This window comes from Oryzias latipes, chromosome 23 (genome assembly GCF_053564925.1).
Source record: "Oryzias latipes strain Hd-rR chromosome 23, Olatipes_Hd-rR_3.1".
NCBI lineage: Eukaryota > Metazoa > Chordata > Actinopteri > Beloniformes > Adrianichthyidae > Oryzias > Oryzias latipes.
This window is the reverse complement of record NC_136259.1, coordinates 23,498,536-23,526,535: the sequence shown is the minus strand read 5'-3', so window position 1 is coordinate 23,526,535 and position 28,000 is coordinate 23,498,536. Positions and strand designations below refer to the sequence as shown.

The 28,000-nt window shown below is 43.1% G+C and overlaps 1 protein-coding gene across 7 annotated transcripts; it reads right to left on the bottom strand.

Annotated features, from left to right (window-relative positions):
- Positions 1-1,011: 1,011 nt before the first annotated feature.
- tbc1d30 (TBC1 domain family, member 30) lies at positions 1,012-27,748 on the bottom strand. Of its 7 annotated transcripts, XM_023952241.2 has the most exons (16): positions 27,611-27,748; positions 26,988-27,530; positions 23,396-23,560; positions 16,579-16,640; positions 13,544-13,609; positions 12,295-12,420; positions 10,033-10,218; positions 9,880-9,949; positions 8,766-8,864; positions 8,070-8,238; positions 7,457-7,562; positions 6,500-6,606; positions 6,288-6,427; positions 4,288-4,503; positions 4,082-4,168; positions 1,012-2,439 (listed from the first exon to the last, which is right to left on the bottom strand). In XM_023952241.2, exons 2-16 carry the CDS (start codon positions 27,454-27,456, stop codon positions 1,340-1,342), a joined length of 3,168 nt encoding a protein of 1,055 aa, XP_023808009.1. In that variant the 5' UTR covers positions 27,457-27,530; positions 27,611-27,748; the 3' UTR covers positions 1,012-1,339. The 7 variants fall into 7 exon arrangements, with proteins under 7 accessions (XP_023808009.1, XP_078797948.1, XP_023808008.1 ...); XM_078941822.1 differs by lacking the exon at positions 4,082-4,168; XM_023952240.2 differs by having other exon boundaries at positions 26,988-27,701.
- Positions 27,749-28,000: the final 252 nt, after the last annotated feature.

Below are 28,000 nucleotides of genomic sequence, written 5' to 3'. Positions count from 1 at the left end.
ACAAGTCATTAGAGACTCTAACTAGTGCAGTTTCCGTACTGTGGTGAGGTCTAAACCCCGACTGAAAGTCTTCAAAGTGGCTGTTGTCCTGTAGGTGGCAGTAAAGCTGCTTAACGACAACTCTTTCTAGGATTTTAGAAATAAAGGGCAGGTTTGATATCGGTCTATAGTTGGCCAAGATGCTAGGATCCAAACTGGGCTTTTTCAGAAGAGGTTTAACAACTGCATATTTAAAAGACTGTGGCACATAACCCGTTTCCAGAGAGGCATTTATCATTGTTAATATGGGATCATTAATTAGGGGAAAAGTTTCTTTAAAAAGTCTAGTGGGAATTGGGTCTAACAGACAAGTTGAGGATTTGGAGGACGTAATAATTGATGCTATTTCCACTTGATCCACAATAGTGAAGCAGTCTAATGTTACAGAGGTTTCTATGGATGCCTCCACTTCTACCGGTTCAGCCTGTTCTGGGCTGATAGTAGGAATAACTTGATTCAACTTCTGTCTAATATTTGAGATTTTACTATGAAAAATTTAAGAAAATCATCAGAGCTGAGAGAAACAGGAACATGTGGTTCTACTGAGCTCTGACTGAGTTAATTTAGCAATAGTGCTACAAAAAATATTTGATTTTGGAACTTTTAGTTGGTTTTCTGACACTGGAAATAAATGCATTATTGTTCATGTAAATAATTTATTGGCAAATATTTTAGAAGTTTTTATAGATTTGTTTGTAGTTGTTTAAATATCCATCAACGGATTTACATTTGAATGTAAATGAGCGCAGGAATGTGTGGCTGTTCTTACTGTCCCCGGCCTGCAGAGGGCGCTCACTGCCAGGAGTCACGCCGTCATTACTCCACTTCCTGGACGACCAAAGCAGTCATGTTACTTTAGGAACTTCACAAACTAAGAAGAATTAATTCACGTTGAAGATGTTTAGAAAGAGATTACAGGTTTGTAGATTTAATCTGGGATTAAAATGATCTGTAATCCAAACCAAGAAGCGATTTGGGCGGGAAGTGCTTTATTATGCAGCCTGATGACTGTTACATAAAAGCAACAAACGCTGCAGGGACTGAACGCCGTCCTAAAGGGTTTCCTCCTCAAAAGTTTCACTGGATTTTGTTTAACTCGAAGCTTCAAAGCTTTTGAAGCTTCATGAACTCCACGAGTGAATCCAAGTTTCTCCTCCATCAAAGCGGCGGTCGGCAGATGGGAGGAGCCTCTGAGGACGTGACGGTAGAACGTTTCTTTAGTTCAGCAGATCCAGAACCTTCTCTGGATCCTTCGGGAATCGGATCTCTGACCGCTGATGCTTCAGAGAAACCGTGGTGCTCAGCGCCAGCCACTGCTCTCGGCGCCGCCACCGCTGCTGCGGGCCGGACCGCGGCTCAGCTGGGGGAATCGCACTGCCGGCGTTCTGGACGTGGGCCCGTACAGGCCGAGGTTCCGCGCCGCCTGGGACTTCCTCGGCTGCTTCACGCTCGGGAAAGGGGAGAAGTTCTGATGCCGGAGGGCGGAGGCGTTTAGGGCGGGGGTCGATGCGGACGATGAGATGTTGGATCTGGAGGAGGAGGAGGCAGAATAAAGGGAGGGGGTGGAGGGCGAGCAAGATTTGTAGAGAGTGGTGGGTGGAGGAGAGAGAGGGGACAAGCCGTTGGCTGATGAGGGGGAGGGGAGGAGGGGGGTGGAGTCTGGTGATGGCGTGGAGGTGAGGGGAGGAGAGAAGGAGTGAGCAGGCCTTGGAGACGGAGGTGTGGATGGAGGGATGCAGGCGGAGGTGGGAGGAGGTGTCGGAGATCTGGGGATTTCTGGACTGGAGGAGGCGGACTCCTTACGTTTCTGAGAGGATGGAGGAGGAGGGATGAGGGGAATGTCGGGATCTGAAGGTTTGGGAGGAGGATCAAGGTTGTCTGGGAGAATCCCATCTTTTTTCAAATCCAGGGAGTCCATCTGCACCACCACCTCCTCCACCCCCACCTTCGGAGTCACATCTGCACACGCCGGACCACAGCCATCATGAGACGCCGCCATGGAGGAGTCACGGCCCTCCTCCTGCTCGTCCCCTCTCTGTGCAGGCTCCTCCTCCTCCTCGTGTTCCTCTGAATCCCCGAATCCAAGCTGAGCGCGAGCTCGGCTAATATTTTTGCGATGTTGTCGGACGTAAGCTCGCCAAGGAGACCGCGCGCCTCCCCTGGAGCTCCCCGGGGACCCGGTGCTGTTGGAAAGGAGCGAGCTGCACCGTTTCCGTGACGGAGACCCGGGACTGCGGGGCAAAGGGGCGGGTCCGGACCCGGGGAGCGTGCAGAGGCTTGCGGAGGTCAACCTGCAGCTGCGAGGAGCGGAGCGAGGCTTTCGGCCCAGAAGGAGGTGGTTGACCACCGAACTGGAGGGGTTGAGCTGGGAGGCCAAGATGCGGGTTGCTGGACACTTATCTGCAGGGAGGGGTGGGAGGGGAGGGGGGGGGGGGGGGGGAGACACAACAGTAAAAAAAGACAAATAAAAAAAAACAATAAGACTTGCAACACAATAATAACTCTCCTCCACATCATGATGGAAATGAGAGAAAAATCCCAAAATGTTCTGAAGATCAGACTCAGATGTTTGCAGCTGAAGATCCAAAGTTATTAAAGAAGCAGAGAAGCAGACAGAACATCAGAGTCCAGAAAATTCAAAGAACCGAGCTCTGAAGGCTTGGAGAGGAGATTTCAGCTCCAGAAATGACGAAAACCATCAAATCAGTACAGCAGCTCTCCACATGCATGGATTCAGGTTAGAAAGAAAATCCATCTAACTACTTTAAACTGTTTCTAAAGTATAAAAAAGGGAATATTTCAGTAAAAAAATTAAATTATTTTATTTTGGATTTAGATTCAATTCTGAAACTTTTAGTTGACAAGTTTGAGTTTCTCTAACTAATGTTTTATTTCTATAAAAAACGAAATCAAATTCTTCAACTATGCTCTACAAAGTGTTACAAGATTTTGCAATTTTAAAAATACATCTAAACACGTTATTTTTAAAAATCTGGGCAAAAAAAATCAAATATTGTCTCTGAATTTTTTAGATTGCTTTTCTTTCATTAAATCCACACTGAGCTTCAGTTTTTCTTAAATATATACATGTTTGGTTTGTGAAAAAGTTTCCTAACATTTAAATATATTTTTAAGAATATTAATGTTTTGCTACGTCAACAAGAAGCTGCTAGCATTATGCTAACATGTTAGCAGAGACATTTCCAACATGTTAGCATTGCCGGCTAATAGGTTAGCACTTCATCGCTGATATTTTAGTACGTCATCTCTATAGCTGTGTCCGAATTCCTTCCCTACTCACTATATAAGACGTTTGTCATTTTCTAGTGCCGTCCGAATTCCTAAATCGAGTGACCAACAAATTTCCCAGCAGTCTCTGCGAAAAACCAGTGTGCATCGATACACACTAGATTGGCGAATATAGACCACAATGCATTGCGTTTGAACAATATCTGAAAAAAATTGTTTTTAAATGTATTTTTTACCATAAACATTGTCATCTTCAGAAGACAGACTTAAAAATAATTGTCGCAAAACTCTCATTAATTAGATTTTAACTTTGTGAAATCGATGACAACATATAAAAAAAGAAATTTAAAAAAGCGTGTCTGTGTCCGAATCGCTTTTAAAATCCATGGTACATCGTTTTCCAGTATTTAAGGGTTAGGATGGGAATTCGGACATAAATATAATCTTTGTTTTTTTCATGTTAGTCTTTGTCTTTACAAATGTTCGTTTCATTTTGGTCTGTTTTAAAATGGGCCAAACAAACCAAACCTGTTTTGGTTCATTAAACTGAACACATTTTAGGGCTGAAAAGAAAGGAAATGTTAGCGTTTCCACTGCAGACGAATGTGCATGAAGATCAGAGCTGCTGTTCCACAGACGTTCAGGAGGATTTGGGTCATAAAGTGTAGCAGCTCGTGAACATCAGAGAGGTCTGGATGATGCAGCTCTGATGATCCACATTCCTCTGTAGTTTCAGAGCAGACAGGTCATGAAAGCCCCCGCAAACCCGCAGTGGTCGCTCAGAGGCGTGTACCGTCAGCTCGCCGCTCAGAACCGTCGCTCTGAGAGTTTGAGTCCTTCTGCAGAACCCGCTGACTCGTGGCCAGGTTGGGTCCAGGTCCTACAAGTCACAGCGTCCAACATCCGCGTTTATGTTTTTTTTTTCCTTCCTCAGAAGGGAAATTCCCTCTCATCTGGTTTAAACTCCGCCCATCATGGTTACAGGTAACCCCCACCCACCTGTTCCGAGGTATAGGTGCATCGTCTGCGCCTGCTGCCGCCTCTTGATGCGCGAGTATTGCTTCTTGAGGGCGTAAATGTCTGTGCTCATCCTCTCCATCATCATGCTGTTGACTGTGGACTGATGCTCCGCCTTGGCTCCGCCCCCTCCTCCAGTGCCAGCCCCTACCGCACCGGGGCTCAGCTCCGCGATGCTCCCCTGCTCGGTCCTATGATCTGAAAAAATACAAATAAAGACGTCCTCAGACCAACTAATCCGGATGAGCAGATTAAGACGGCAGAAATTATGGGATTAAAGTCAGATGCTGGGTTTGGTTTGAAAATCCAGCTTTGTTTTTCCTTCACATCTGATCTCTAAAGACAGGAAGGCTCGTTCTGCAGAACCAGAACCTCATGCAGGACGTCTGCACATAGAATCCGGTTCAGCGGTTTCTGCCTCCGATGGTTTCATGAACATAACCGGTTTCCTCCTCCTCAAACGCCAGAGAAACGTCTCCTGTGCTGATGTTCTCCATCATCCTGGAACGTAGAGGTCAGACGCGTTTCTGTCTGACATCCATCAGATCCACCACTGGAAGAAACCTGGAGCAGGGGAGAACCCGACCAACCACGGAGTCCAAGAACTCTAGGAGGACTCATCCCAGAGGTCCTTGGAGAAGGAGATTGAGGAGTTCTGACCTCACCTGATTCAGAGGTCAGCGTTCAGGATTCAACCCTCAGAAGAGACTTTGACTAAAGCACATAAATACTTTTTTACTGAGTTTGCTCTCTCAGCTGACAGACAGCTCTCGTGTTGTTTTTCATCTTTAAATCCTCAGATCTTCACTAAAAATCTGCTACAAACGTTGACGCTGTAACGAGCTTCTGAAAAACTCCGACACCCACAATCTGTTCCCAAAAATCTGTGTACAAATATTTATAGATATTTGTGACATCAGTGCCGATTTACGATCTTTATAAATGTCGTAGAATTGAGTGGAAATGCTCTTCAAACCGTATTATCAGTAAAAAAACACAGAATTATCACAGAATTATGTTGGATTTTAAGTATATAAACTAAAACCACATGCATGCCTGTCACAGGAAATCCTTTAATTTTCAAAGTAAAGTGTAAGTGGAGGTTCTCATTTTCAAAGATAAAGTCTTGTTTTGTAGTTAAAAAAATGAGACTGGTCAGTTTAGTGCGTGAATTAAAGCAGTGGCGTGCGGTGAGGCTGTGACATCATCAGATTTACAGAGTAGTTTATTCTCCATTTCTCCAACAGTTAGTGTCTGTTTAATTTCAAAAAATGTCTCTGCTTACAAACTGTAGCATTAGGAAAAAAAATAAATAAATAAAAATATATATATATATATATATATGTATAGAGTAATCCTCCATTTAGAAAAATTATGCTAGTTAAATATTTAAGTATAACTGGACGGCGGCATTTGACATGCTACGACTAACTATTCTTTATCTGCAGTGTCATTCTCTGGGATCACCAGTGCCCCCTGCCTGGAGGCAGGTGTACTGCGGGCCTCACCTAGTGCTTTCTAGCAGATAAAGACGATTCATTGAGTCACAAACTAATGTGAATAGAATAGAATAGACATGTTTAAAAGTTATTTCATTTTAATTTTTGTTAAATAAAATAGAATATTCATTTTATTTTATTTTCTCCATTTTTAAAATTTTGCAGATGAGGCAAAAAAAAAAAATGTTCTTAGGTCCGTCTTTTAGCGCAGAAAAGCATTTTTTTTATTTTCATCCACCCAGTAAAAGACATAATCCTGGTTTGATGTGTGAATCCATGTTCGGCCTCGTTTTGACGAAGCAGCAAACTAAACGTCTGCATTTGGTTTTCTGCAGCTTCATATAATCCAGAGGATTTGACGAGGAGGAGGAAGAGGAAGAAGAGGTGTTTGGACCGGAATCAAGGGCAGAACATGAGGATTTGGAGCAGCAGCTGCTCTCAATGTGGGGGGTGTTTAATCCTGGGGGGTGAGTGTTTGCTGACCTTTCAGGTGTTTCTGGTATCTCTGCAGTTCGGGGGCCAGCAGGCCCCCCAGGGGCCCCAGGCAGCCAAGCACCGTCACCATAGAGTCTTCGTCGTCCATGTCCACGTCGTCGTCGCTTTCCCATCCGCCTATCCTGCCACTGGAAGACCACCACCATCATCATCATCAGCTGTAACATTCAGACCTGCAGGTTTCAGAGGGCGGGGCTCACCTCCCGTTGGGTTTCACTGAGGTGGGGAACGGAGTGATGTTGTACGTGTATTTCTCCCGCAGCTCGGCCAGCTGGGGGAAAGGAAACGCCGCCATGGAGTAAACCTCCTGACCAACGGAGAACAGACGCACGTTTTAAAAAAACAAAACAAAAAACTCTCACACTCGAGTCCCGTCTGCAGATCAGAAAAGTTTCACTTCGCCCAAACTTTCGACAAAGGATCATTTTAAACATGAGAGCCTGAAGATAAATCCAGTCAGAAACATCATAATTCACTTTTAGAACACATAAATAATAGTTAAGTCACGAATTCTTCACATCAGCAGCTCCAGATTAGATTAAAAAACAGGAGAAAATATCTGCAAACGTGTTGAATTTAAAGTCTCTGTAGGTGAAAAACGTCTGATGGAGATGTTTTCTCCAGAGCTTCTTCTGAATTATTTTGTCCCTGTTCTTCTGATCCCCAACTGTTTCCTCTGACTCTAAAAAAGCCGCAGAGACATGAGATCCTCCTTTGTTTTCCGGCTTCATTCCTGCTCCACGCGCTGGTTTGTGGAGAACCTTAAAATGTTGTTTTCATTACAGTTTACCTCCACTATTCTCTGCTCAAAGCGACCAGAACCAGAAACGTGAGTGTCAGGAACTGAGCGTCATTTTCCATTTGAGGCTTTTATTTTGCCTTTGCTTTTGTGTTTCTACTTCCTGTGTCTGTTGGAAACATCAGAGCTATGCAGTTTTATCGCTCAACAGGGGTTCAGTCAAGTTCTGGCCTTTTCTGGACATCAGCCCTCCTCTTTTCTCCCTGGTTTCTCCTTCAGCGAGGAGTTTCTATGGAGGCATTTATTGTCTTCTGAATGGGATTTGAAGGATTTATTCCGTTTAGAAAGCCTCGTAGAACAAAGTCTGAATTTTCACAGTCCAAAAAACAGTAAAAACGCCTGAGGTTCGGAGTCAAACCTGCATGAGTTCTGTGGCGTCTATCAGGTTCTGCTCCAGCATCTCCTGAGTGAGGCCCCCCATGGTGCTGTAGAACTCGTCTGCAGTCTGACAGTCCTCGATCCGCCTGAACACAACCACGAGGATGCGATCAAAAAGATTCAAAGCATCAAACGTTACATTTAGAAGCTTCCAGCTTTTCTCCTGAGACGCCTGGCAGGTTTTTAGGCAAGAAAACAAACATTTCATTTGATTTTCTGGTGGGATTTTTCCTATTTCGACCCTTCACGAACAGCAGAGAAAATCCCAGAGATTAGTGAAGGGTTTAGCTGGAGGAGCTACAGTTCTGCTCCGCTCCGCTCCAGAACTTGGAGTTTCACTGAATCAAAGCTCAAATAACAGCAAAAGCTTTGTTTGCAGATTTTCCTTAATTGTCCCGAGAACCTAATTGGGCTAGGATCTGCAGATTGCAGAGTTCTTCTGTCATACAAGCTTCTGTCCTTGTAACATTTGATTCTTTTTGTACATAAGTGGTCTTATGGAAATAAATCCCGGACGAGCCCCCAATTTATACTTTGTGCTTTTTACAATCCCCATGCAAGGGGCGTCACGGTTGAAACACGGATCCACTCACTCTCCAAGCCTCTCCCAGATGGCGAGGGCGACCCGGAACAGAACCTCAGAGCCCTCGAAGAAAACCGAGTCCCAGATCCTCAGGACAGTGTGAGCCGGAAGGCAGGTGGCGAACATGGTGAGAAACCACTGCATAGTGAAAACGTTGGTGAGAGGCGGCTCGTAGCTGCCTGAGGGGGAAGCAAACACGGGGAGACGTGAGCCGACATCACCAGAAAGACGTGATGCTACGAATCTGCATGAAGGAGAGAAAAGTCTAAGACGCATCAGGAAACCCAAGATGTAATCGCTTTAGCGCTAATGCTAGCATACATGTGATCAGACATGTAGCACAAAGTAGAGGAAACATTTATAAAGCTTAGACCAGTTAATTCTACCATCACTGTTCCAAAGAAACTAAAATTCCTCCTTGTTTTGAAGAGACAAAAACTGCAGAAGACAGATTTTATTTAAAAAGTAAAGAAAAAAAAAGCTTCAAGACTATTAAAGATTTTCCAAATAAGGTAAAAAACCAAATAAATGACCGACAAAAATTAAAAGTTCAAAATAAAGCTTAAAACTTGATCTAAAACGATCAAAATGTTTAAAGAAAATGAAACTGATGCCGCCTGAGGAACCACGCTAAACCAAAGTCACGCTAGGTGCTGCTAAAGTAATCAGAGTACGAGTGAAAGAGTCAAGGAAAAGGCGGGAGTACCTCCAGCTTCTCTGTTGGCTGCTTTCTGAAGGTGGTGGAGGTGCTGCGACAGGCGGGGCAGCTTCAGGCGCAGCAGGTCTCTGAACACCGCCATGTCCACTGAGGGGGGGACGACATTCAGCACGAGTCCATCAGAAATCAACAGTCACTGCTTCAGCCCTAGTCACATGACCCGCGCGGGCGCAGCGGTTCTTTTGGGTCCGTGGAGGGTCATAGAGAGGAGGGGCTGCGTATTGCAGCCACCTCGTAAAAATGGAACGTACCATTGTCGTGCGTTATCGTCAGGATAATGAAGGTGGCACACACGTATGAGAACAGCACCAACAGGCTCCTACGCTGAGCGATCAGAACCCAGTCAGAACCAGTTCTCCTCAACTAGCAATGGTTAGAGAAAACACCTGGCTTCCAGGTAGGTTCTGTAGAGAAACCCGTTTTCTCCAAGTAGGTCAAAAGGGTGACAGTCTTCTGACAGGAGGTGCCAGATGAAGGAGAGATGGTCGACATGAGAGGAAGAGGAGGAGGAGGAGGAGTGGAAACCCGAGCAGAGATCATTTACACTAAATCCATTGAAATGGCGTTTTTGGTGTTTTTAAAATGTTCTCGGCGCATTTTTCTGATGATTGAGGACATAGATTTAAAGCAAACTAAGATTAAAATCGCATTGCTAAGAATTTCTTTATTCAAATCGTTCTCAATCAGAAACAGACAAAAAAAAAAGCTGTTTGAAAAAGATCGTATTTGTGACAGAAAATAAACTCAGGCGGGTCACAAGCACCCCGCTCTGTTCCACTATGGGGAGGGAGGGAGAGGGGAGGCGGGGTTGCTCCACGCCAATGGTCCCGCCCACAACTCAGAGGTGAATTTTTAATGAATTTCTGCCGCCCTGCAGAAATGAAGTCCTAGAAAAAACGAAACCGTTTTTTGTTTTTTTTTGGCTAAAAACGACAGAAATCACAATTAAAAGGCCACCAGGAAAACAGATCAGATGATCGGAGTGGAACCTTAGAGGTCCAGATCCTCCACTCAACCCTGTCAAGTACAGACTTCTAACCAAAATAAATGGTTTTGTTAAAAAAATTTGTGAATCTAATGTGAAGAAAATAGTTTTTTTCACCTGATAACGCTCGCAGGTTGTTGGCAAAGTAACTGTCAGGCAGAACTTTGTCGATCAGGTAGATCATCACCTGAAGAAAGAACATTAAAAGGACATTAAACAACAAAGACGTCAAAGAGTTTGTCCGATTCTGGATTTTCGGCGTCTTCGTACCTTCAGAGCGTCGCTCTCGCTGCCCTCTGTGACCTCCAGAATCAGAGCCGCCAGCACGTTGAAGCCCTGGCAGTAACCCACCGTCTTATTCCAGCGAGCAAACGCCAGCAGCACCCGCTTCAGCACCACCCGGTCCTGCTCCCCCTCCTGGCCGCAGTAGGAACTGCAGCCCGTCCGGTGTAGATCCTGTGGAAGAGGCAGCCGGTTCACTGAACCTGAACAGACGCCATCGATGCACAAACGCAGCCGGACGCTCAACTCCCAAAAGTCAACATTTCAACGCTTTTTCTGAGGATTAAAAATAAAACTTTGAGGATTTTCTCAAAGAAATTAAGCATCAGGACTCCTTAAAAACATTTATAAAAATTACTTTAACAATTTAGTTTTGTATAAACCTCATGTTAAATGGATTTGTTGTAAATGTTCAAGGTTCTCTCTTTTGATTTTTTTATCTAAATAGTTTTTTAATTTTCTGTACTATAAAAGGTAGCTAATTGAACAATAACAAATCTATTACAACAAATAAAGAAAAATGAAATACATAGAAGAAAAAAATATATTTTTTAATCTTCCTGCACTTTTGGGTAAAATTCCTGTTAGATTTTGAACCTTTTGTTTGGAAATCAAAAGATTTTAGGAATTTTCAATCACATTTTTTCACTTGGTGCAATTTTAAGACAAAATAAGATGAACATGATGCATATTTGTCACAATGCCAGCATAAAAGATTGAAGGTAAATGTTTTAAAATAATATTTATTAATTTCTTTAAGATAAATTACTGACAAACACTGAAGTTGTTGGAAAATTTCAAAGATTTTGGGGGAAAAAAGCTTTAAAAAAAAAAAGACCTTTTTTCTATTCTGATATTAATTTTCAAATAAAATAATTTTTCAAACCAAATGTCGCAGAATTAGTTATTTTTGTTATACAAGTCTAATTTTCTGTTTTGTGAAAAAATTATTTTTATCATAAAACTTAAAAAAAAAATTAAATACAATCTTTGTAAATTGTCTGTTTATGGGATAGAGAGACTGAGCAAGCTTCAACTTTCAATACACATCACTGATGCATCCGTTTGTTTGAAAATATTCATTTAATTTTTTTTGGACCATAAGAATCCATTCCTCTAAATTTACAGTTAAACGACTCAAAGAGCATGCTGGGATTTGGAGTATTTTCTGCATTTGAAACCAAAACTTCCAACTTTTAGTAAATGAGGATTTTCTGACCCCACAGGCAGGTTTTTCTTAATAAATTTACATCTTTCACTTGTTGTCAGGCGGTCAATGTTGTCACAGAGTTTTTGTGAAGTTTAGATTATCTGTAAATATTTGCCAAGGAAAAAACTACAGCAGAAAAACAGAAACGCTGTTTTTGTCAAAAAAAAAAACGAGTTTCTCCGTCAGATCTGCAGTAACTACAGGACACCTCCCCCTAGAATCCGATTATAGGTTAGGGCAGTGTTTTTCAACCTTTTTTGAGCCACGGCACACTTTAACCCTGACAAAAATCCCGCGGCACACCAGCATCCAAAAAAAGAAAAAAAGCAGAAATTCATGGTCTGTATTGATCGACAGACCCCCCCCCTCGCAATCTCACATGGATTTTTGTGATAATTGTGGCAGAAAAAGCAGGAAATTGCGGCTGTTTTTTTCTAAGAGATGAACCACCAGCTAAAGACGAGCTTTAGCTGGTATTTTTGTTAGAACTGAGCGACTTTATCAGCAGAATTAAGAACAAGGAAGTGAAGACTTTAAGCACTTCTGATTGGTCAGACTGATGACATGTGATTAAGCCTTCAAGAAGGATTGGCGGAGACAGTTAAAGGGGCGGGACTTTTCCTTACACAGTTATAGCTGCAGGTAAATCGCGGCACCGTGAATCTTATCAAAATGTCTTTAATAGAATTAAATAAACACAAAGAAAAAGTAATTTTAAGATTTTTTATATTCCTTACTACTCAGTGTTTTATCAGGGCCTGTTGAGAAACACAGAGAGCTGATTTCTTGGAGATGGAAAATGTTTTTAGATCAGTGAATGAGGGCAATTTCCCACGGCGCACTTGACCATCTCTCACCGCACACTAGTGTGCCGCGGCACACTGGTTGAAAAACACTGGGTTAGGGGACAAAATCAAACTGAAGTATTAGTTTAAGATCAGAGAAATGAAGCATAGTTGAGAAACATCATGGATGATTTTAATCTGGATAGTTTCATGGTTTTATATCCCGACTGCGGCGCCGACCAACGATCTGGTTACCTTGACGATCTGGATGCCGAGGGAGTCGTCGTCTGGGTTGCTGCGCTCGTTGAAGGCGAAGCGCAGCGTCTTCTCCCAGTCGATGGAGATGCTGTGGAGGTACTGGTCTGCTAGCGTTAGCCAGACCTGCAGAGGAAAAGCAGAACCAGCTGAATAATCGATCCATGAAAGTAGATCAATCTTTTATGCCTGTCCTTTTCCAGTGACTGAATGCAAAACGGCAGTAAAGCCAAAGTCTGCTAGCTTGATGCTAACATATAATGGAATTTCCCATAGGATGGCTAATGCTAACACAGATTGAACAGCTTTATAGACTCGCTCCTTTAAGGAAACATTTTTTAACCATTTGTGGTTGTATTTGTATACAAATATGTCTAAATGTGTAAACCGAATTGAATCTAAAGAATTGAAAAACGTCGGGAGATGATTGGCGACACCCAGCCTCTTCATGGAAAGATCAACAGAAGCAGCTGTTTTTTTTTTTTTTCAAACACATGTAGGTTTGTCAATGTTTTGGGTTCAAAGTCTCGTTGCACAAAGGATGAAAACGTTTGTAATCCGTGTTTGACTGAGAGAGCTGCACTCGGATTCTGCAGAGAACCTCAGGAAACCAAATTTCAGCTTCTCCAGATCAGACTCCTAAACTATTAGACCAACACGAAGCTTTAAATTTTACAAAAATCCATCTGGACTCAAAAGAAAAACCGTTTTCCACACAGAAATGCTGGTTCCCTCCCAGGATTCTGGATGTTCCTGCAGAACATGAAGCGTCAGAGATGGAGCTGAGTTCATGGTAACCATGGTGACAATGGGCCATACTGCTGTTAATGCTGCTTTAATCTAGACTGGAGCTAAAACTCTTAATCTGGTATCAAAATACAGAAAATATTGCTCGAGAAGACCAGGATTATGAACTAGAACTTTACAGACAGAGGAGGAGAACCAAACGTTCGGACAGAAGATCAACTTCCAATCCTCATTTCTGACACAACCAAATTACAACCGCTGGTTCAAGACCTGTGACAGTCAGGAACCAGAAGTTTTCATGGTCCGGTCACCTCAAGAGCAAGGGCAGACGGACCAAACCTGCAGCCGATGACCCACACAAAGACGAGGGGTAGAATGAGGCATCATGGGAAAACGCCACAGAACAAAACCCAGAGATCCAGCAGAAACAAGACTTGAGATTATGGATTATTTCAACAGCAGAGGAAAAGCAGGAACATGGCGTGTGTGGTGGTGGTCGTACCCTTTTTCTCCATTCCTTCGGCACCCCGGTAGGAAGTCTGGCCACGGCTTTGAGGGCGTCGTACCACTGGAGACAGAAAAATGTAAACATTTCTGTTGGAAACTCACTTATTTCCGTCTCTGCAGATTATTTCTAAATGAGCAAAAGACACATAAATGATGCTAAAAGAATAGAAAATCCAGAGAAGTCATCTCTATTTTTACAATATTTATAGATGTTTTAAGGCTGTAAAACTAATACGTCCAGTTTTATAGAATGAGTAAACTGAACATTGTGCACAGAGATCGACAAGGGTTACAGCCAATCAGGAGGCAGAACACGCAATAATCTGCAAAGGTGAATCGTGTCACGGCGAGGGAACACCAATTCCCTTCAGTTTGTAGTTCGTCTGTTGCACATCTCTGGAAAAAAACATTTGCTTTGCACGTAAAAAAAAATCCCAGCAGCTCTTTGTCCTCCAGAGGTTACACGCATTAACCCTTTAACATCAGAGCCGGTCCCGCAAGTCTTCAACGGATTTAACGCAATTACAGCGGATTCTGCTGCAGACGCACTTATCAGGAAAAGGAAGGCCTAACGACCTGAACACAAATGTGAAAAGTTATTTCCAAGATTACTGAAGTCCGTCATAATAGAACTCAAACCAATGAAATTGCATAAGAACTGCTTATATGACAGTGTCTTGTCCCCCCCATTCCTCTGCACAATGGACTATTCCGTCAACAGCAACTTAATGGAGGGAGAGATTTAAACGCATCCAAACCCGGTTTTGCAGCCATTTTTTTCATGTTGCAGGACATGTATGAAGAAATTAGGTTGAAAATTGTGTTCCTGAATATATTTTTTATTCGTAAATCAGGAGCAGACAAAAGAAATGAAGTTTTAAAAAGGTTGTATTTGTGATGTAGAAAGAGTCTCCCCGCTCCGCTCCATTCTGGTTCATGCGCCGTCGGACAAATAGGTCAGTGAACGTCTCGGTTTTCCTCGTCTGAGCTGGAATCTGAATCTCAGCTGTACAGCTGGATGGAGCTGATATTGCGGCTATTTTTCTTGCACCGCTAATGTTTGGTTAAGTTTGGGAGGGGTTGCAAGCTAGCGGGAAAGAGTGCAAACGAAGGGATGATGGGAAACCATCCCAGGCCAACGGTTCCGCCCACAACTCTGAGGGGAATTTAGAATGAACTCCTGCCGCTCCGCAGAAACTATGTCCAAGAAAATGACACAGGTTTTTGGGTTTTGGCCAAAAAAAAAAAAAAAACCCAAAAAAACGGCCTCATCATAATTAAAAGACGATGACTGGAGACAGAAGATTGGAATGAAGCAGGAAGCCCAGACGGAAACATGAGAGATTGGGGGGAACCCGTCTCGGTGTCCGGCGCCCCCCTTGGCTGCCGCCTGGTACGGCTAAGCACGCCTGTCCTGTGACTTGGGGGCCCAGAGGCAGGTTCGCCTATGCCTTCCAGCGCCAGGGGGCCCCCTCTGCGCGTGGCTGGGCGCTCCCCCCCCTCCCAGAATGCGTGGGTCCCATCGCCGGGGGCGCTCCTGGCCTGGATGTCTCTCCCCCCCCTCTCCTGGTCGGGCTGGGAAGGATCTGGTTCCCTTTATGAACACACGGTTCACTTCGGCAGCATGCATGTATCTTAGAAGTAAGATCTTAAGCCCGAGCCCGAGTCAGAACCCGAATTTCGGGTCTGGTCGGGGACTAAAATGACAATCATAACGTTCGGGTCGGGCTTCTCTCTCGTTGACTTTTTTTTTAATAAATACATGTTTTGTTAGCAGCTTAGCTTGTCCCCCCCTTTTTGCTGTGTTTCTTTGGTGTGACTGCGGTCGTCAGGGGGGTGACGCAGCGACGGAAGGAGGCGTTGCCTTGGATGACGCAGGTGCATGAGAGGAGAAAAAGGAGGGGCTGTTCTGCTGCATGTGTCAGTTTGAATGTGAAGGTGTTTGGAGACGTTGTGCTGTAACAGTTGATCCCACCAAAGAAAATGAACGGCTACAGGCCCGTTCCGAAGCAACGGACTGGAGATCATAACAGCGGTTTCCGACTACGGTCCGAAGCCTGGCGCTGAAGGTCACAGTTTATAAAAATGTAGACTAAAACGATGTGTGGATACTAAACTAAGAAATACTTGTTATAAATAATTTGGTTAAAACAGAGAAGGCGCTGTAAGGTAATTGCTATATAACTACTACTAAACAGGAAGCGCAGCTGCAGTATCTCTACGCGTAATTAAGCATCAAGATCTCCCTTTCACTCTCTTTGTCGGGCCTCTTATTCTGTGTTCCAGCGTTATTTCGTTGTGCAAATGCATTTATCATGACCATAAAAATATGTAGATTATCTTAACCTCAAGAAGTCTTGCATTTTTTTCTGCCAAAAATACTATGGGATAAATTGAAATTTCGGGTTTGCTTCGAGCTCGGGCCTGCAAATCAAGTTAATTGGTTGGGCTCGGGCTGGGTTGGGCTTTAATGCCCGCGGGCCTGGGTCGGCTCGGGCTGGATGTTTTAGGCCCGATCTTACCTCTAATGTATCTCCACCCCCACGTGCACGTGCACACTGCTCCCTGTCTGCTACATCCCTCCTCCTAACCCACAGTGTGTTGATGGACAGATACCTTCAGAATTACACCTATGATGTAATATTTGGCTTTCCAGCAGATCTGGTATAATTGTTACAGCTTAAAATATTAACTTATTCAAATCAGCGCTTGTATCCCCCACTTTCTCACCTCTTCTTTTTACTCGCCCCCCATCACATTCTTCCCCTCTCCCTCCCCACACACTAAATGTGACAAATAAATAAAAAATAATAAAAACCAAAAAGGAGTTTATACAAATTTACACTCTGGTTTTCCAAAGGTATATACTGTAACATTTTTGTGATGGTAAAACCTGTTCAACACTAAAGGATTCAACTCTGATCTGTTTGCTCAGTTGTTGGACAGAACAAGTTTAAAAAAAAAAAAAGAAATAAAAAAAACATGAGAGATCTACAGCAGGATCACATCCAGGAAGATCTCAGAGCTCACCTGCTGGAAGCCGTTCTTTCCCAGCGACGGCTCGATGGTGAACTTCAACCTCGTGTCGACTCCTGACAACAAAGAAGACGGGGATGTTTATTTATGAGCACTTTTCCCAGAAAGAATCACAAAAGGCTGAAATTACAAAAAGTCAAAATCACCACAAAAAAAAAAAACGGCAGGATGAAGCAATAGAAATGCAATGTATTTGATAAAAAGCATATAAATCCACACTTAGCTATAATTTTAAACTACCAAATTCAAAAATAAGCCAGAACCGGTGAATGTCGACTGGTGTGGGTCCACAGTTCTGGACAGCCTGGTGGACCCAAACGCTTCAATGCAATATTTTTCTACCACGAGATCCTAAACTGGAAATCAGAGCATCGTTATGAAATCATCGGCATAGAGGAAATAAATTATTACAACTTCAGTTTAATTTAGCACATTTTTTTTAATTCTACATTTCTATGTTTGGGTGTTCCAGTCCTGCCCAGCTGTTTGGGGCTCTGAGGTTCTGCGTGTTGGTTCCGTTTGTCAAACGGGGACAGAGGAAGCTCCGTCACTCCCGCCACGGTTCGGAGCTCTCCACTTCCGTGGTGCTGAATCCGAAACTGCTCAGATGAAACCGCGGCGCGGAAGAGAAATCCCGGAGCAGGAGATCCCGATATGACGACGCTCCTCTTCCGGTTCTTCGCCATCCATTCATCAGATAAAACGGAAGAACCCCCAGGTACCCCCCCCCCCCCAAACCAATCGCTTTGATTAATAAAGTGTTGCTAAAACCTGCGCGTTCGTTGGTTTGGTCCTGCGCCATGGCGTCGCCGCGCGGCTTCCCGGAGGAAGAGGATTAGAGGCGGGAATCTCTCCTACTTCCCCGTTACAGATTAACGCGGCGCGCGCCCAGATGATTCTGAGGGAAACAAACCAGGAAGCGACGAACTAAAGAGGAAAACGACTTCCTGCTCAAAGAAAGAAAATAAAACTCCAAAGACAACCAGGAGGAGCGGATTAATGAAGAATTTAGACATAACAAAATTATACAACAAATAATTAGAATCCTGATGGATTTAAAGGCTGGTGCGTTCAGGGTCCGTATGGAAATGACATCATCAGGTGAAAACTTTTCCAAATTCTTTATAAAAGGGCTCTGTGAACACAAAGAAATCTAAGGATTGGAGCGGAAACCCGCCGGGTCTGCAGGTGAAGACCCGCGCGGGGGCGCGCGCGCGCGTCACCTGGCTCTAAGGTGCAGAGCAGCCGGGGCGCGCTCCTGGAGATCCCGTTCCGCTTCCTCAGGACGTTACTGATGATGCTGCCGACGCCCCCCGACCCCCGCTGCCGCTGCCTCGCGCCCGCCCGCGGCCTCCTGCCAGCGGGGGGCCGCTCCTGCCGCATCCCGGAATCCGAGCGCTTGTTCACGCGGACGATCGGCTCATCGTTCGAATCTCGGCTCCGTCCGGAAGTGGGGGCACACGTCCGCTGCACCTCCGCTCAAAAAGACGCGCAGAAACGAACCGATCACCGCCGCTTCCCGGTCATCCCGTCCACTTCCGAATCATTTCCGAGGAAACGTGGAACGATCAGAGGTTTCAATGTTGCAGGAAAGGTCAAAAAACGACAGCTGCTGCTGAAGATGCTCAACTCCTCATCCTCCTCCCGTTTGGCGTCAGGAAGAGGAGGAGCGAGGGATGCGGAAGGAGGAGAGGCGCGGGGAGGGCGGGAAGAGATGAGGTAATGGTGACATTAAAAAGAGAATAAAAAAATCCAGATATGGAGATAAAAAAACTTTCTACTTACTGTAGTTGCAGAAATAAATTAGAAAAAGGATTAAATTCCCTTTTATTCACAAATTTAAACTCAACATTAACAGTCCTCAAAAATAGCTACATTTGATTCCAAACAAATGTAGCCATTATCAAACCCGGAATCCATAGCAACCATTTCATTTTTTTCACATCTTGGTCTGATAAATCTATGTGGTGATTTTCACACGTCTGTGGCAAACTCATTTTTTCTTATTTTCCATAGCAACCAATTACACCCACATTGGTATTTATAAATAACCAAATTGGAACAGTTTTTCTCAACGTGCACCCATACGGGTTTTGAGCCATACGTCTAAAGGAAAACTATGAAAAGTACCATTGTCGTTCATGCGGTAAGTCTATCGTGAAGTATTTGTAAGGATTATATAATTTGCACGGACTTTGTTTAGTGTGGTGCCGTTATGCCACTCTGGTCATTGGTGGTCACACTCAATGCCGCATGCATGGGATGTGCACGTGATAAACAAGTGCCCGTAGGACGGACGCCTGTAAGATGGCGTCTAAATTCCTCATTTCCAACAGGCTGCATGTAAAGAATGCACACGTATGACGTGAACAGCACTAACGGGTTCTTTGCTCCGTGCGCACGTTTACGTGTTGTTTAAGTGTTCTCTATGACCGGTTGCTCGCAGCTCTTCAAGCCGTCTACAACTTTGACATTTCACAGGTTTGTTCCACTCTTCCATCGCCTGCAGGACAGATGGGACTAAAGTTGAACCGTTTTATTTACATGCTGCTCTCTGCTGCTGTTTGCGGTTGAATTTTACTGTAGAAATAACATTATTCTCCTATTAAGGTAATAAAGTTTGATGATCAGAAATGTATATATATTTTTTTAGGTAAAAGTCTAATCCAAGTTTTATCGAGTGAATTGAATTTCATTTTCAGAATAAATGAAAGCGGATTTAATCCAGACTATTTTAGGAGATTACAGTGGTCTCTTACATAACCGGATGTTCAGATGAACATTTTTGGAACCTTCTTTTGATTAAGGATTGATGGGAAATGAAAAATGAGCTCCAACCGTTTCTGTTTAAGAATCTTTCAAACTGGATCTCACACAAAAAATTGAAGTAGTATTTTTTTGGATACTGTGAAGAATAGTTAGAAACTGCCTGTAACTTTTATTACACTAATGGTTTAAACTTAATTCACTAAGCATGTATTATCATCTCAAAATTATATTACATTGATTGATTGATTGATTTGATTTATTTAAGTGTCATGCACTAATGTGCCCAGCCCACACGGGCTTATATGACACTGAAAGACAAAATACACAATACATAAAGATACATCCCCCTCACAAAAATCCAATAACCCCCCTAATCAGAGTCTAACAGAATACAAAGTGTGCATTCTTATTGTCCATGCCTTTGACACAAAATTTGCCAAATAAAAGATTTCATTTTCAAAAAGCCAACGTAAAATTTTGTCTTCAGATAACCAAAACAAATCAGGACATTTCTTTTCTATGACCTCATACATACAAAGTCTCTGTTTTTCATACAAAGGACAATAAAACAAAAAATGAAATTCATCCTCCACCACTTGCAGCTCACAGAACTCACAGAGTCTTTCCTCCTCAGGGATGCCTTTAAAGCGCCCTACTTCCACCTGTAGGGGGAGCACTCCTGCTCTAAGTTGAGCACATAAGGATCTTCGTCCTCTTTTTAAGTTATATATAACATATGGCTCAGCAGAAAATGTGTCCTTAATTTGCAAATAAGTTCGTAACTTTGGTTTTTGAAGCAGTTTCATTTTCCATTCTTTTTCATAATAACCAACTAAAGTTTCCTTAACATTATCTATCTTACATTTCAAACAATTAAAAAATAATGATTGTAGGTTCACAGAGGACAGAATGTTAAATACATCATTACACCAGGGATAAATATGAGCTCTATCCCAATCAAATACTTTACGTGCAAGTCTCTGCAGGTAAAGTCACCAGCCGGTTCCATAATCTGAGAACTTCTGCTCTTTGTCTGATCACACAAGGTTCCCACCCCATGTCCCCCTCTATGGCGGTTTTAGTGGTGAACCTGTGTACACCCAGAAAATATCTCATTGCCCTGCTTTGAACCTTATCACACTCAGGAGCGTCTTCATAACCCCAGACTCCTGCAGAATAAAATAACACAGACCCCACCATGACATCGTAAAATTTACTAAACGTGTCAAGACTCAACTCCGGACAGACCTTCATCTTATTTATCACTGCGCCAAGTGCCCTCCCAGCAGAATCTGATAACCGCTGCTTCCCTTCTGAGAACATCATATTTTTATGGAAAACAAGACCAAGATATTTATAGGTATCAGTAAACATGAGAGTAGTTTTACCAAAATAAAACAGAAAATTACTTTGAGGTACTAAAGGCTTTCTAAAATGAACTATTTGTGTTTCATCACCATTTATAGTGAGTCTCCATTTGTTACACCAGTCATTCATTGTATTTAACATCCCTTGTAATTTTATTTCCTCATCCGCTATCAAAATAATATCATCAGCATCAAGTAATATGCTCAAGTTCCAATTATTGATATCAATACCCAAGTTAGTTTTCTTAATTTCTTGAGCTAAATCGTTGACATAGAAAAAAAGATTTCCCTGTTTAACTCCAAACGGTGTGGAAAACCATCCTGTTTTTATGTCATTCACCTGCACACAGGCTTATGGAGCCTTGTACAGAGCTTTAATTGCTTTATAAAATTGACCGTTAATATCATACATAAGTAATTTATATTCAAGAAGATCTCTATCGTGTCAAATGTTTTTTTTAAATCCACAAAACAAACAAAGGTACTTTTACTTTCTTGCAGTCTGGCTCTCACCACCGAGGACAGAACATAAATATTGTCAATACACGCTCTATTTCTCCTGAATCCATTCTGCTCCTCTACAAGGACTTCGTTTGTTTCTAGATATTCAGATAACCGATTATTTAAAATACTAGAAAACGCTTTATACACGGTACTCAGAAGGCTAATGTCTCTATAGTTCAGAGGGACTCTTGGGTCTGCTTGAGGGGATTTTGGAATCGGCTTGATGATCGATTTATACCAAATAGATGGTATAAAGCCATTCTTAAAACAAAATCTAAAGAGACATTTGAGAAAGCACAGCCAAACTATTTTTCTCACAGTTTCTTCTCATACTCCCTTTTTTCTGTGCATGTGTGATCTGCTGAGGAGGCCCCAGAATTATCTTCACTTTAGCCTTGGAGCTCCTCTCCAGCAGCGACCTGGGGGCGTGATTTTCACACGGGGTCCATCGGATGATCTTCTGAATATGCAAATGCAGGGTTTTTATACCAAGCCCATCTCTGAGCTCGTTGGTTCGGACTTTGAATGCACCATGTTCATCTGTCTGTCCCCTTCGTGTTTGTACGAAGTAAAACCTCCACAAAAGATAAGTTTTGTCTCTGAGTCATTATTCATTTATTTCTGTGTGCAAGAAACTGACGGGGTACGGACTAATATAATCCAGTTTCTTCACAGATACCTTGAATATACTTTAAATCTGCCGTTTAGTATATACCACAAAAATGAAAAAATTTACTTCCTAAAATGATTTTTAGAGTAGAATCAGTGGAGGTGACATGAAGAACGTCTACATCAGATGGAAAAAACTGGTAAAGACCAGGTTAAAAGTAGTGGCAGTGATGACATTTGATAGTGGAGCAAATAGATTTTGGAGCAAAGGCTTCAGAGGAAACAAAGTCGAAGCATCTGTAGAGCCTAGTTCTACGCTGATGACGCCTTTAACAGCAGACGAGGCTACAGATGAGAAGAAAGCGGGTGAACGTGCAGCAGAAGGATCAGAGGACCAGCAGCTTTGAGAAGAACAGAATATGTTAGAAAGGGGAGAAGACCAGATAAAAGTTCTGTATAGGATGGGGAGAAAGATTTTACCGGAAGTGTGAACTGGAATAGCAGAGATGATGGAAGACCGTCAGGTCAACTGCCAAAGAGGTGAAGATGCTGCTGATGCTACGTTCACACCGGCCTCGGAAAGACGTTCGAGCGACCGCTTCCAATGGAAAATCTACGCATAATTGTGAGTTTCGAGCTTCCACATTCAAAATGTCCCATTCATGAGTCGCTTCTCGAGTTTTTTAGTCCATTTTTGGGCTCTACGTAATGTGCACTGAAAGTTAAGCATTGACCAATCAGGGACTCTGATTTGTATAGTACGGAGCCTGTGTCCTGACATTAGAAAACTAAAATATATCTCGTTCCCACAAGATAATATTTCGTTCCCTCGAAATAATTAATTTTGTTCGCACAAATTAATTATTTCGAGGGAACGGAATATTATCTTGTGGGAACAAGATATTAACCTGTGGGAACGAGATATATTTTAGTTTTTTAATGTCAGGACACGGGCTCCGTAGTATAGGTATGTATAGGCAACGTCATTTTCAAAACCCGGAAGAACCAACCATTTGAAAGTCCTGGACTGAAGGACAAATGTGCATCGCTGGTATGTAGGAGGTTTGGATTTTATGACATCTGCTGAAAATGTATTCTTTTTTGTTTTTTTTATTCAACTATTAAATGTGGACGGCATCTTCTACAACCTTTTTTTCTTTTTATCCGTGAACAAATGGAGGGCAGGAGCCGGATTTCCATCGGTTCAATGGAAACCAGATGTTCCTGTGAGTCTGAACCACAGATCCGCCTCCTGTTTCCAAGTTGGTCCAGAAGGAGGATCCACTGGAAGTGGTCAGTTCTTGGCCTCAAGAACCAAAACTCTGCGTATTTTCCAACTTCCTGATTAGCTGGGTCAGGTGATTCCAACCTGATTGACAGAACACCTGGTTCAGGTAGTCAGCATTGTGCAGGCAGGGTTGGAAGGGTTAGAAAGCCCTAAAAGCTCATCTCCTCACCTCATCAGTTCACGTTTAAGTTCTCCAAGACCCACAAAGACTCATGTTTGTGTTCACAGGGAACTTTGATGCTTTTAAGTCAAACCATCAGCGGCATGCACTTACGTCTCTTCTGCGACGCGGCCTGGAGGCACGCCGTGACGATGTCGTAGTTTTTCTGCAGCTTGTGGTGAAGGCGGTCTCTCCTCCTCAGTTGGCGGATCAGTTTGGCCGACTGCAGACCGCTGCGGTACTTGACCTCCTGGATTATTGAGCGCAGCTCCTCCAGGTCTGAAATGGAAAACACAAGTTCAGAGACTTAGAAATCCCCGCACAGAAAAGTCACCAAAACAAACGTTGGTCTGCGTTTATTTATTTTTTTAAGAGATCTGTTTTTCACATCTCCACAAAGAGCTGAGCCGCAAGCCGGTCTGCTGCTGGCAGCAAAGCGGAGCCGTTTGTCGCTGCAGGCAGCAAAAAACCAGAACAGCTGATCCACAGACACACAGGACCATTTCATGGAGGCAAACGCTTTAGAACCAGGCCTCCGTTCAAATGAACAGAAAGCAGAACCTCGATGGAAACCATGTTGTCCAAAACCTCATCTGCAGTTTCAACATCTGCAGAAAATGATGTGGATTTAAAAGTGGAAACCAGAATCACTTCAGACTGATCCAGTTGATATTTACTTATATGGAATAAATAAATCTAGATAACTGTCAGGTTTGTTTTAAGTTTGTAAGTTTTTCTTTTCTTTAATTCCAGTTTAACAGTTAAAGTTAATCTGCTGTTCTGCTTTTGTGCAGCAGTAGTTCCTGTAGCAGAAGATTTAAAAATTCACCCAAAATCAATAGAATAAAACATAAATCTATTTTCTACGATTCTTTAAGAAGTTAACTAATAAAAAGTATTGTTTCTTTGTTCTTCATATGGACAAAATTATGTAATATAGTTCATATGTATTCATTTTTTCCATCGAAGCTGCAAAGTCTTGAGCAAAAACACATTTTTCCTGATGGTTTGGACCCCGCCCGGTTCAGGTGTCAAAGCTCACTTGCAGGTCTGAGTGAACTCTGATGCCGACAGACGGCGGAGGGGAAGCGAACCGGAAGAAAACGTGTTTCCACGAACAAGAAGTCGGGTAAAAACACTGATAAACCTGGCGTGGTATTTATTGATCATCAATTAGGTTTTCTGCTCATCTTTTTCCTACACCTCAGCTTTAAACATGACCAACACTGCCCCCATATGGGCAGCTGCTGCTACTGCATGATGATAGTTTCAGAGTGAAAACTTAAGGTTTTTGGTATTTTAAAGATCCACACTGACAAAAATGGTGTTTTTAAACACATTTTCTGATGATATTTAAAGATAATTAAGCCCAAAACTGAGTATTTTTCCTCAAATAGCTGGGAATGAAAAGCAGATTAAAAAAATTAAGGTTGAAAAAGTAAACACTGAGCAGGCCACAAGCTCTCGGCAACGGGAAGGGGAAGTGGGGCGGGGTTGCTACACACCAGTGGGTTCGCCCGCAACTCAAGAGATGAATCTCTAATGAACTCCTGCTGCTCTGCAGAAACTATGTCCTAGAAAACTGCAGGTTTTTGGATTTTGGCTGAAAACAGCATCATCATAAAAGACCACACTTTGAAAACGGATCCAAAGATGATCATTGAGCTGGACTGTAACTCCCCTCAGACTCCATGAATATATATTTATGACAAAATTCTGAAACGAATAAAAGAAAGACTGTTATATTTTTCATGGTTGAAGAGTCGCTGGAAAATGAAATGCTCAAACTGCAAAAAACAGGAGGAATTCGCTCGTATAAATTCACATTTATACGACCAGCCGTCGCTGATCCAGACTGAAGAAGCCCGGTCTCACCGCTAGATCTTCTAAACCCACTAATGAAGGAATTCTGTGGCTGCTCTGCGGGTTATCAGCGTTTCCTCTTCCTGCTCTCTGCATTGTTTCTGCAGATTCTGACCCGGTAACGCCTGGTCGTGCCTGCCGTCACAGCGAGAACACGGCAACGGGCCGCTGGGAGGAAACGCCGAGACCTTCAGTGTCTAGATGAGGAGGAGGCGGGGCTTATGACTCACTCAGAGATGGTTTCTATTAAGGAACAAAGAGAGAAAGCGGCCGGGCTCAGAAATTTTAAGTGCAACATTTTTAAAACTGATTTTGGTTTTCCCAAATTCCTTTCAGAAAACAAATAAAAATATTGAAATTGTCTTCCGATGGAAAATATGTCAACAATTTAGCCAACGGAGCCAGGAGAAGGAAGTTTGAGGTTAAAAATCAAAGCAGACAAAACGTTCAGCAGCAAGTCAGCATTCCACAGCTCTATCTCCACTGCATCTGTGGGAGCTCCTGTGTAACGCCCACAGCATAGAAAAACACTGCATTAAGTCCAACTCCAATCATATTTTGATCCATTTTCAAAGCGTTCCCACACGTGTTTTAATCATGATTTTAGCCAAAGTCAATAAACCCGGGCATTTTGCCAACTGTGTTCACACTGGACAAGCAGGAAGAGGCGGCTTCTTCTTTTTCTTTATTTACTGTTTCATAGCTCACGTGCACCACCTACAGGTGGAAGACACTTGGTGCAACATGTCAAACCGGTGCCAATCTGGTAGATCCAGCTCCAGGCTTTTTCCTTTCACAGCTCTATTCCGATATATGAATGTCATAGAATTCCGTCCGGACAAAAAATGCAATCATCAATTTTTCCTTCATGATCAATTTTCAACAGCTGGTACTTCTGTGAATGAAAAAGGACCCAATCCATACATCACTACCAAATCTGAATCTCAACCCGTTCAAAGTTAAACTGGTTTAACTTGCAGCGCGTGTTCAATGACTGTGTGTAGACCCTGAAAAGGTTGTTAAAACATGCATAACGACAAGAGTTTCAACGCAGAAGTCCGAATAATTTACAGAGACTTTTAATGGAAGTGGTTGCTTGAACATCCGTAGCAGAGGGCGGTATAAACATAGCTTTCCCTTCTTATTTGTGGGCGGGAATGTTGGCGTGGAGCAACCCCGCCCCTTTTACACTCGACTCAGTCGAGTGTTTTAAAGCTCAAGTTAAGACCTTTTTATTTAGGAAAGCTTTTAGCTGACTTTTACTTGTGTTCACTTTTGCTTGTTTGTTTATTTCTATGCCTGTGTGCGTTTTATTGGGTATCGTTACTGATTTTATATTGTTTTACTTTGTGAAGCACTTTGTGAGTCGCTCTCTGTGAGAAGTGCTATATAAATAAAGATTACTTACTTACTTACTTACTTACCGCCCCTTTTAACTCAAATCTTAAAAGTTAAGATGTGGGTAAAGATTTAATTCAAATTCGTACGGCCGTCAAAAGTTAAAGCCTAAAATATAATCTCAAACATTTTATGCTGGAAAAACAACAAAAAAATCTTGATTTTTTTTTTTTTTTTTTTTGCACAGACTGACCCATCTTTGCAGCTACTGCCCCCTAAAGGTGGGAGACGGCATTGACTCCAGAATAATTTACACTTTCATTTGTGGGAAACAGAGTTTGATCTCAGTAAAAATCCAATACATCTTCTCATTAGGTTTTGCGGAATATTTTGATTAAATAAAATAAATATTAATTTATTTGAGGGGGACCTCCCCCTCCCTTAGAGCCGCCCCTGGTTTCTGTCATGACGTCCAGGTTTGAGCACCACGTGCCGCAAACATCACCTTTCTGGGCCAGGTAGTTCATCTGGTGCCTCCTGGTTTGCTTCTCCTGTAGCTCCTGGAGGAAGCTGGAGCCGGAGTTGCTCCTCCCCAGGAAGGCGTCGGACCCGGACGCCTCCGTGGAGCTGTCCCAGCTGTCCGCGCTCCTCCTGCCGCCTCCGCTGTAGGTCTCGTACAGCTCCACCAGCAGCCACTCCACGATGGAGGTCTTGGGAGGCTTCAGCCCATCCTCCCGGGCTCTGGAGTCACCTGCCACGCTGCTCCTTTGGGTGGCGGTAACGGGGGCCCGCTCCTGCTCTCCCGGAGGTGATGATGTGTCATTCGGTGACTCGGAGGTCCACTTCTGGAAGCCGGAGAAGTCCTCCTTGAGGAGAGAGGCGCTCACAAAAACGCCGCTCTCCTCCTCAGAACACAAACCTTCGTCGCATATGTCGACTTCCGAAAGTTCTTCCCTGCTCAGTTTCGACGTCATTTTTTCCTTCAGCGACAACTTTCCGGGTCAAACTCTTTGATTTTGTGGTCGTTTTATGCGGAAAATGCTCATTTCTGGGGAAGACGCGGCAGAAGTTAGAAAGTTCTCTTTGAGCGCGTCGAGGAGGATGTTCCTGGAAGAATCCACTGCTCACCTTTCAAAGGTGGATTCCTGTCTCACGCGCGGGTTTTGCCTGTCTGACCGTTCGGGGAATTGAAGACCCCGCCCCCCTCTCCAGAACTGCAAAGTGGAACAACCCACCTAAATTTCTAAACGGCTGCCAAACTTTCTTCAGGTGCAGCAGGTGCCTGCGTCAACCAATCGGAGGAACCCGAACAGAAATGGTCCAATGAGCGTCGTTCTTTGATGGTAACAGCTTCATCGAGTCGGAAATTGACGTTTTTCTTTCAAAATAAAACAAAATATAGACGTGTATTTTTATTACATACTTTATCTATTTTTTAAGTGAAAATAAAAAAGGGAAGGGTTTGGCTTACATGATAAAATAATTAAAACAAGTATTTAATCCCACAGAAAACTAACA

Coding starts and splice junctions, on each gene's coding strand:
- tbc1d30 (XM_023952241.2), bottom strand. CDS start 27,456: ATGACGTCGAAACTGAGCAGGGAAGAACTTTCGGAAGTCGACATATGC. Junction 12,421..13,543: donor CGAAGGAATGGAGAAAAAGG/GTACGACCACCA, acceptor TTTCCTCTGCAG/GTCTGGCTAACGCTAGCAGA. Junction 6,428..6,499: donor TCAGTGAAACCCAACGGGAG/GTGAGCCCCGCC, acceptor GTGGTCTTCCAG/TGGCAGGATAGGCGGATGGG.